We start from the raw sequence: 10,977 nt of genomic DNA on the forward strand, positions 1-10,977 counted from the left end.
ATTGAATGCAAATAATTTTTAAAAGTAAAAAAACTTAATAAAATTGATATTTTTAAATTAATATTTGGAATATGTTATATTCTTACTAGATTGGCAAGTGCATTTGGGTAGGTTGAAGTTATCAACTAAAAATTGTCTTGTGGAAATTAACAATGTATTTTTTCAACAATTTAGTTTATGTGTTTAAAAAATCAGGGTTTTGAGAGGAAATGTAATACAAATTCTGTATTTATGTAATTAGAATAAATATCTGCTAATTTCAAAGGATTTTTATGGAGATAAATGGGAATTTACGCTTTGGATTTGTGCCAATGGGTCGACGACATTTGTCGATAGCATGTCAAGATGATGTAAACAAAACCACGTGATATCAGCAAGCACGCACACAACGCTATGACCTTTCAAGGCGATAGTTGAAAGTTCAGACTATTTTAGATGAATTATCAGGACGGACTGAAACTGCAATCTTCACCAAAATGGCAGCAGAAGCAGTGACAAGAGTCGTATTAAGATGTGAAAAGGCGCAAGAAGATAGAAACTTAGGTGATATTTTCGTTCTATTGAAATTGAATATTCGGGTTAACGTTGTAGGGGAAAATACATGAAAATGAAACGGCTAGTCTCCTTCAATTCAGCGAACTGTTGACTATATATCGGTTCGCCTCGGCCTCCCGAAGGCGAGGCCGTGTTCATCAGGCCAGGGCGGCGGGGGCGCTGGCCTAGCCTGGACTCTGTCCGGACGTTCCCTCTCTTAAGTGCCGAGATGGGCGTGGCAGCTAGCTAGACACGTCCATTTATTGTTTTATTGATGCCCCTATTTTTCCTCATTTACCAGTACAGTTAGGCCTACCTGAAGATTCAAGAACCAAAACATCAGATGGATTAATAATCAAAATAAAAGAGGATCTTGATTTATATTCATGATTAAGTTCTTATCTTACTTATAATTGTAAAGACATGAGGATTGAGGGCCTATAAGTTTATTAATATGTCTTGCACAGTAGTTTGTAATTTTTAATTGCAGTATTTTGTACATGTAAATGTAGTGAAATAAATAAATAAGAGCTATAATATATGCACTCTCTCAATCTTAAAAAAACAAAACAAGGAACATTGTAGGTGTTGGCATATAATGGTAGGCAGCGGCGTAACAGGGGTCGGTGGCCAGGGGGGGCAAGAGCCAAAAATTTCCCGGTCATACATGGAACAGGCAATGGCTTCATGAGGCAAAAATTTTGAGGGGGCGATATGGCGTATCGGGCAAATATATATATAAAAGCGAAGCAAGCGAGCAAAAAATGTTGACATTTTTATTGCAAAAATCCAATTTTGTGATAGATTTTGACATAATGTTAAAAAGATGATATTATATTTCACCCTCCTCTTCTTTTTTATCTCTTTTTTGTACGCCACGGTGAACAGGATTTTTGTTATGATTGTGAGCATCAGGGCGAAGCTCTATATGAGTATATGCTCGAGGGGGGCCGAGTATGGCGCTTCTGGCAAGAAGTAGCTTAATATAGGTCCCGAGCGAGCGAAGCGAGCGAGATAAAGAAATCACCTTTTCATGAGAATCTAACATGAAGATAGATTTTAACGTGATATTCAAAAAAATATAATACACTTTCCTTTCTTTCCTCATTTTTTTTTGTTTGGTTGTAGAACTTTTTGGGGCCATGGTCCAAACTCATCCATATAACAGTGCTTTATGGGTGGGGTCCAGGGCAGAGCCCCGTAACCTCTTGATATCAAAGCTATTTTAAACCTTACAGATGGCCACTTATTTTAATCAAATTGCGTGTATATTTATATAGCTTTAACACAACACATAAATTCAATACAGTTGTGTATCGTAATCATCCAAATATTGTGAGGGGCACACCATAGCAAATGTGGGAAAATTTGTAAAAAGTCGCCAGCGAGCGAAGCGAGCCAGAAAAAAAATGGCCTGTTAAAATGAAATTCTAATTATGTGATAGATTTTTACATCATTATAGCAAATATCATGTCATATATTTTTTTTCATTCATCCCATTTCGCTGCCTCCTTTATTTTTTTATATTTCCCCTTGGCTGTGGAACTCCCCCCCCCCCCCGGTACGCCAGTGCTTCAACATAAAGCTTAATGCAGGAAGGGTCCATATAGGGGCCCGTTATAGAACCCATTAAAGGTTACAGATGAAGAGCCCCCACTGCACGGGGTCTTGACTCTTGGACAGAGCCTTTGGAGATTTAGCAAGTTTATGATAAACTTTCATACGACATTATGCTATACCATCAATTTTCTTCCCGCTCGTTATCTCAATCCTCGGCAGCCCGGTAGTGTACGTTATCTTGTCCCTATTCTTTATTTTCCAATTAAGATTTTGGCTAATTCCATTCTGCCTTTATTTCCCGCTTTTGTTTGCCTTTTTGTCATCTTTAATTTATTTCCCTGTCTTACTAATCATGCTAATGTATTTTTATATCGGGGCGAATTGTTCTTTCTCACTTTTTCTTTTTTCCTTCCTTTTCCCGTTATCTTTCCGTTTTCCCTTTTTTATGTTTTTTCTTAGTTTTCTTTTCCCTTTTCCTTTCCCTTTCCCCTTTTTTCTTTCCTTTCCCTTTCCCTTCCCTCCCCTTTTTTTTTTTTTTCTCCCCGTTTTTTTGTATTTTCCCGGTGAGCTCCGCCAGGGGGGGCAGCTTGCCCCCCCGCCTGTTACGCCACTGATGGTAGGGCCTATTTATTTGCATCATTGACCATTCAAGTATCGTAATGTTTTTTTTCTTTCTTTCTTTTCTTTTCTTTTTACTCAACAGATTTATCAAGCTGTCTACTGGAGTCGGTTCCGCAAGCAGTTTACCATCTAATGAGGAAAACACAATTATCATCCATTGACCTCTCACATAATGCACTCACTATAATGTCAAAGAAACTCCCAATGAAATTTCCAAGTGTTACAGGTAAGAATTTTTTTAAAGCATATTTCCCTGATATATTTTCATTATTATTATTTTTTTTTCTTGTCGTTATCATCATTATCATGAATAATCACTCTTCTTCATTATTACTGATAATTTTATCATTATTATCATTATTGTTATAAAAATTGTAATTCATATTATTTTATTATTATCATTATAAATATTATCATCATCATTATTATGTATTATCATTATTATTATAATTGTTATTATTATCATTCATCATCATTATTATAATTCATTAATGTCATTGTTATTTAAAATCATTATATTGAACAGGGGGCCATGCACCAAAGATTTAAGGATAAGTGATATATGACAATGCAATTTGTAACAACACTAGCAGCTTTTATTTTGATATTTCACTTAATTTTCCCTTATTTAGTGCTGTATTGGTGTTTTGTTAATTGTATAGTAGATATTTATAGGTTTTTTGTGGTAAATTTGCAAAGAAGCGTAGGACTTCCACTAATAATTCATAAATATACAATTTTAGTTTGCATTGATGTGAAAGGTATTGATTGAAGAGATTGAAAGCATGCCAGGCAGTTCAGAAGTACAGAAATCCAAGTGCTCATAAACATTGTAACAGAGCGATTCTGTGATGCAAATGCTTGCCTAGCCTGAAATATATCCTTAATTAAAAAAAGGAAAATTAGTTTGGAACTGCCCATTCACTTTGATAATGACAATGTTATGATCATCAAATGGTCGGTGCATAGGTGATGGTGATGAGGTCTTGTAAATAGTTTATTGGTCCATGGTTTAAACCATCCTGGGTCATGCTGAAAAAAAGAACAATGAATCAGCCATATGTAAAAAAAACAAAAACATAACATGTCACATCATGTCCAGAGAGAACAATTCCATACACATGTCAGGCGTGGATCCAGAGTTGAAATTTTAAGTGGTGCTACAGGATCCATAATTTTTAAAAAAGGGTGGCACATTTTACCCAGTTGAAATTTGACAATAAAAAAAAAAGGTTTTCCCCTAGATTTAACTTAAGGTCAATAATTTGTCCGCCCAAAAATTAACAAGCAAAAAAAAAAGGTTTTCCCCTATATAAGGTCAATTCATCTCTCTTTTTTTTCTTAAAAAAAAAATCCTATGGGGTGCTAGCGCCCCTTCAGCCCCCCCCCCCCCTGGATCCGCGCCTGTATGTAAGGCATTGGTATGCATTGAATTGTGAATTTTTTAGGTGTTAGTGCATGCACTATCCTATTTCATTGTATTTTCTCTTCATGAAGCTTTTAATATTTCAGATAACAAAGTTGAGAAGATTCCAGATGAGATCAAGGAGATGACTATGTTAGAAACATTGAATGCATCTCATAACCAGCTCTCCACCTTGCCAGAGACTTTCTATGAATTGTCCTCTCTCAGAATATTAGATTTGAGTCACAATGATATTACAGGTTAGTATGTATATACATGTATTAAAAAAAAATAGATAAAGGGGAATCCGGGGGGGGGGGGAATCCTACCCAAATAAAATCTTGTTTTTAGAGGCAGAAGAAAACTCAGACAAGTTGTAGCTAAAAGTTTGAACAATATCGTACAAACTATAAGAAAGTTATGAATTTTTAAAAGTGAAAATTATTAATCACTGTACACATGGAGACTTCAAATTGGCCGCATATGTGATGTCATAGTGATGTAAGGCAAGAACTACTCTTCTATGTACTCTTATACCTAAAATAGCTTAAATTTTTTTTTTTTAAAGTTTTACTTCAAACTATATTTTTCTTTCATTAGGACATTAAACAATATACTACCTGAGTTATATTTAGATAACTGCCCCAGGGGAATGGTTACTTCACCGGGAAAACAACAAATCCCTGATTATTAAGTACATGGCCTATGGGAAAGTTGTCCTTGCCCTTTGGCATAATTTACCCAGTTGCCAATTTAAAATCTACATAGTCTTAGGGATCTCAAAGTTAAAGCAGCCATGACTGTCTTAATGCTTGTCTGATTTCTTTCAAACTTTTACCATTCTGTTTGCTTTTCTCCTTTCCAACACAACATTTTATGACCAAGGCTGGATTCCCCTTTAATACTTCAGAGTTGGAAACAAAATCATATGAGTTTGCCTGAAAAACCCAAGGCAAATTGCTCCAATCTGACAAAAATATCAATCTAAAATGAATAAAATCAACAGTATAGGCATATGATGAGCTACTTTTGATTCATTCTAGCATGAGGTATAACAAATTGAGAATCTACATTTTCATTATGTTATCACCTAAATGTACTTCGACATATTGATAACAATATTCTTTTTTAAATGACAAATTGCTTAGTGCTTATTTCTATCAGACGTGACACCCCTGGGCCCCGTCTTACAAAGAGTTGCGATTGATCCGATCAACCACAATTATGGACGCCCAGCAACATCAACATCTAAAATGCAAATTTGTTCAAAATATTTTCTAGATATGATGTATATTCATACATTCATCGTTCTCTTTAGGATTCAGTGTGATTCTTTTTGTTTACTAAGGAGAATTTCCTGTAGAAAAAAATCATGGTATGGATGGATTTCCATACAGTTTAGAGTGATTGGATCAATCGTAAGTCTTTGTAAGACGGGGCCCAGATGTGCCCCAATAGCTTTCGCATGAGATGTTTTAGCCATCAAAAAGGCCTGCCGGGTATCTCGCCTCACCTGGGTAGAGAGTGGCAAAATACAAATCAGTGTATATATCATTCAAGGGATAATAGTCAACATGATGATATTATCTTTAAGCCTCTGTCAGAAGAGAAGTGATGGATAAAATTAATCTCCCTTTTTATTTCATTTTGGTATCATTGCAGATCTAGATGCAAGCAAACTGTGCAGAATGTCTGGTATCAGTGAAATCAACCTGGAAGACAATCCTATACCCGGTGATATCTGCACAGAACTATCACAACATTCTCAAGAATGTAATCTGAAATTATTAATATCAGAACCACCGTCATCAGATCACATGGACTGAAAGCAAACTGGAGGTGGGGTCAATGCACTCGATCTTCCACCCCCCCCCCCTTGGAACACATTATTGATATCAGTGGTGCTTCCGGAAGATGAATTGGGTGTAAGGCAATATGTTTGTGCAGTCCATCCATGTTTATATTTTTGGGGTCACACAGAATGCTTCATTTTGTTCATAACTTTTGTTAAATTTCTATTTCATAAAATATTAGTATTACTATTATTATTCTTATAATTATTGTTATTATTGTTATTAATAATATTATTATTTTCATTATTATTTGAAAAGGCTGAACATACTGCATTTTTTATTATTACCAGAGTGATACTGTGATATTGGATAAAAAGAGCGGATTCACATTATAAACACAAGAACGCTTTAAACAAGAGCAAAGCCCATATAGAAAAAGGGAACCTTTTGGCTTAAAATTTGGATTGCGTGAAATAGTTCATGAGGGCCCCATAAAGGACTTAGAGTTTGTGTAATTTTGTAATTATGGTAACTGCCATGGTAACAGGGCTCAGCAGCCAATTACGATGGTTTAATAGCAAAGTTACAGTAATTATCCGGGATAGTTTTGTCTTTAAAAGTGGGTACCAGGGGGGTGTTTCACAAAGATTTAAGTATGACTTAAGTCGCACTTAAATGCCGACGCGTACATGATATGCAATGTGCAATCTTATTGATAGATACGCAGCCAGCAGTGCGCGTCCTCATGACACGATCTGACCAATGCGGTCAAGCCATTCATACTGTACGCAACTCGGTATATTTAAGTGCGACTTTAAGTCATACTTAAATCTTTGTGAAACACCCCCCAGGAGTACTTTTATTTGGTACACTTATTGGCTCAAATCTTTATTGAAATGAATTGATATGTGATGCATGTAAGCACAGGGGCGGATCCAGGATTTTCCAAAAGGGGGGGGCACATTTTTCCGAGGAAAAATGTGACCCCCCCAAAAAAAAGTTTTTAAAACCAAAAATTAAGGATAATGCGTACCTGAAAAAAATTAACAAGCAAACAAAAAAAAATCTTCACTTTCAAAGGGGGGGGGGGCACACTTTAACGGCATTTTTACATTACAAATTTTAATTTTGCTTCTCAAAGGGGGGGGGGGCACGGGCCGGCTGTGCCCCCCCCCCCCCCCATGTTAGCGTGCATTAATGTGTAAGTGTTGACACGTTTCAAATATCACATGAAGCTTTACTTATGAAATAACAGTAATTCAAAGCTTTAATGTTAACCCACAAGAAGGTGGTCACTCAATTGTGATTTGATTTGTACCTATTGAGTTTATTATTGTGATGAAAATTTTTCATCAATTTTTTTAATTAAAAGATTTAAAAATTTAAGGGGCATATTAAAAAAAAATCTTATCTAGAGCGGAAGGGCTGAAGGACCTTCTTGCTAACCGAGGAGCTTCAAACAGAGGCTCCTTGTGCTGACAACATTTGTACAAGATTAGATTTCCTCTTTAGCTCTGGGGATAATAAGGGGAATGCTACCCTCTTGAGTTTGAAACCATTCAGTCACCAGTTCACATTATATAGATTATTATACAGATAGTTATTATGATACACTTATGGGGAGGGGGCTTTGTAAATCAGTATTACAGCATCGTCTAAATTGCTTTCTTGATTTGCAAAGGCCTTTTACAGGGTTGACAGTGTACCTCACTATCATTTAAAGGTCAAGTCCACCCCAGAAAATCGCTGATTTGAATTGATAGAGAAAAATCAAACAAACATAATGCTGAAAATTTCATCAAAATCGGATGTAAAATAAGAACGTTATGACATTTTAAAGTTTCGCTTATTTTTCACAAAACAGTTAAATGCACAACTCAGCGATATGCAAATGAGAGAGTGGATGATGTCCATCACTCACTATTTCTTTTGTTTTTATTGTTTGAATAATACAATATTTCAATTTTTACAGATTTGACAATAAGGAACAACTTAATTCAACCATAAACTGTTAAAATGATGGTAATGTTTAGGGAGAAATAAAACTTCTTTTCACTTGACAAGGAGGAGAAAATTAAAATATTTCATATTTCATATAATAAAATACAAAATAAATAGTGAGTGGGTGACGTCATCAGTCTGCCAATTTGCATACCGACCAGGATGTGCATATTACTGTTTTGTGAAATTAAGCAAAACTTCAAAATGTCATAACTTTCTTATTTTACATCAGATTTTGATGAAATTTTTAGTGTTTTGCACTTTTGCTTGTTGGATTCTTTTCCTTTTTTTTCAAATCAACGTTTTGTTGGGGTGGACTTGTCCTTTAAGAACAAATCTCGAAATGTAGTGCTACTTCTCTCAATTTAGATATCAAAGAGTGGTTACAAATAGTGAATGCTCTTTATGTTCCAAAATTTAATGAGGTGTTCCTCAAGGAACAATTTTTTGTCGGAATTGTTTTCATGCTTTATGAAAAACATACCTAATAATATTTCATTAACTATTCGATTATATACGTAGGATGGAGAAGTAAATAGTAACCACAAGTGAATAGATTATGATGAGGAAATGATAATAATTTTAAGACGAATGTTCCATTTGCTAATACAGAGTACTTCATGAAGTCCCTCTATCCTCAAACAATTAATGAATGTAATCAACTCCTGCAAACACTAGTTAAGAGACAATCGCTTAATTACCTTAAAATCTGAAACATCTCCAATTATACATTTAAAGTATTATCATCAAGCAATCTTATTTTTCTGAAGAATTAATTTTGTCTTTCTGATGTTGTATTTATATTGAACTATCATTTTTTTTTATACTTTATTTGTATTTCTTGTTTAATGCCAACGATATGTTTTATATATTATATATATATATATATATTTCGTTTTATATCTGGATACTTGTATACTATGGAATTTCCTTAACCTTGTTTTGCAACCCAAGACACGTTAATATTTTATTTCATGACTGAATAAACTAAATTCAATAATTAAACCAACAGAAAGGGCTACCCTTTGTAAATAAAACTCGAAAGTAAAAAGTGAATATCAAGCAAAATCTTTGTGCTTCCGTTAGTAGCTCTTTTAAATAGAAAATTAATTGTTCCTTATTATGATGTGTGATGGTTCCTCATAATAACTTAAAAAATAAGTTGTCTTTCATTATTTTTTAAAATGAAAATTCACGTTGGCTTTCTGTATCAGGGAATATTTCAAATCATTACTCTTAAATCATGCACTCCGTAACAAAATATGAATATTATTGTGTGTAAATCATGTTTAGTATCATTGGAAAATGAATGTTTTCTTGCGTATCTGTATTAAAATGGAAAACAAAGATGATTATTATTGCACCATTTATAGAGGTGACGGTTTATTTCCAATTCGTCTAAGGCCAAATTGTCCAATTACCAACTCGTCTACTATCATTTGGTCTACCATCAGTTAGTCCACTATCCATATGGTCTTATTGCCATTTAGTCCACTCACCATTTCGTCTAATAACCAGTTAGTCCAATAGCCACTTAGTCCATACACCATTAATTTGGTCTAATTGGACTAAGTGTTAATTGTGCAAATGAATGGAAATGAAATGGATATTAGACCAACTGGTTATGAGACGAAATGGTCATAGACGAACGGGTGATTAGACGAAGTGAAGAATTGACCAAATGGTTATTGGACTAAATGGTTGTTAGACGAAATGTCGATGGATGGAATGGCATTGGACTACCGGTAAATGATAGTAGACCATGTGGTGAGTGGACGCGTAGGCAGTTGACGAATTGGCAATTTACTGAGGTGATATCCTTTAGAAAATCGATATAATTACAATATATATTACTAATGAAATAAACTTTGCTGATAATAATGAAACAAGCCTTCTATGCATTTGAATTGTCTATTTATCATACATTCTTTAAAAAAAGGAAAGAAAGGAGGGAAAGGGGAAAAAGCGGCTGCGCCCCTCCCCCTAATGGCGGCGAATAAAAAAAAAACAGGAAAAGGGAAGGGAGGCTAGGGAAAATAAGAAAGAGAAGAGGGGATAAGGGGATGGGAATCATTGGAAAACAGTCAAATTTTCAGGTAATGAATATATGAATATAAACATTCTCTGTTGAGGAAGCTAATAATGTGCTCAAGATGATGACATGGGGCTTAAACTATTGCATTTTCAAGTCAATATGAACAAATTATTCTGCTCATTACTTTGTTTTAGAGAGGTACGCATGCATCCTGTTCATGATTGCAAAAAAGTGCTGGTTATAAAAAAAAAATTAGGCTCGCGCTATTATATTATTCACTAAGTGAGATACGTATTCTCTTCACAAATTCTCATAAACACTCCCTATAGATAAATTCTAACGATAGCAAAATGTATTAAAAAGAAAGTCCCCGTGAACACCAAACAGGGAGGCAATTTTATTGATAAAAAGCTTCAGTTTTCATAAATTATATGGTACCAACATTCAAAAAATAAAACAAAATCAACATCCTTGTCACATATTTTTGTTTGTCACCATAGCTCTCTAATATCACTGAATTGGGATTTTTGTGACGGAGACCACTAAAGAACGGCGCACACTTCACGGTCCGAAAAGATATTATTTTGAACAGTCAAATCGCATTGTGCAGGTATGAGAGCTCCAAGAAGTACAATTATTTTATTTGAAGTTGGATAAAATGCTAGAATACTAAATTAGGAAGTCTGTTTTGCTACAAGTATTCTGGTCGAAGTAAGTCCAAGTCGGTTTCAATGATATACTGTCTTTACGATTTGGAACTAACTTTGCATTTATTCCTACAAAAAAGTTCGGAATTGACTGGAGATTTCATTTTATTTCATACAACTATTCTAAAGTTTCATTGTTAATACCTCTTTCCCATTGTCGTGCGATCCTTTACGAAAGCCACGATTGGCATTTCGTAACTGATCTCGAATGTATTTTAACCATTCAAAAATTTTCTACGATCAATACGATTGCCACGACTGATCTGCTACGATCTGGTGAGATCACTACGATTACTCCACGTTAAAGTACGCGGTTTGAA

The 10,977-nt window shown here is 34.7% G+C and overlaps 1 protein-coding gene across 1 annotated transcript; it reads left to right on the forward strand.

Annotated features, from left to right (window-relative positions):
- The first annotated feature begins 88 nt into the window (after nucleotides 1-88).
- LOC129281905 (leucine-rich repeat protein SHOC-2-like) lies at nucleotides 89-6,865 on the forward strand. The gene is made up of 4 exons (XM_054917833.2): nucleotides 89-543; nucleotides 2,799-2,942; nucleotides 4,214-4,381; nucleotides 5,784-6,865. Exons 1-4 carry the CDS (start codon nucleotides 477-479, stop codon nucleotides 5,945-5,947), a joined length of 543 nt encoding a protein of 180 aa, XP_054773808.2. The 5' UTR covers nucleotides 89-476; the 3' UTR covers nucleotides 5,948-6,865.
- Nucleotides 6,866-10,977: the final 4,112 nt, after the last annotated feature.

The sequence above is a fragment of the Lytechinus pictus genome, chromosome 18 (assembly GCF_037042905.1).
Source record: "Lytechinus pictus isolate F3 Inbred chromosome 18, Lp3.0, whole genome shotgun sequence".
NCBI lineage: Eukaryota > Metazoa > Echinodermata > Echinoidea > Temnopleuroida > Toxopneustidae > Lytechinus > Lytechinus pictus.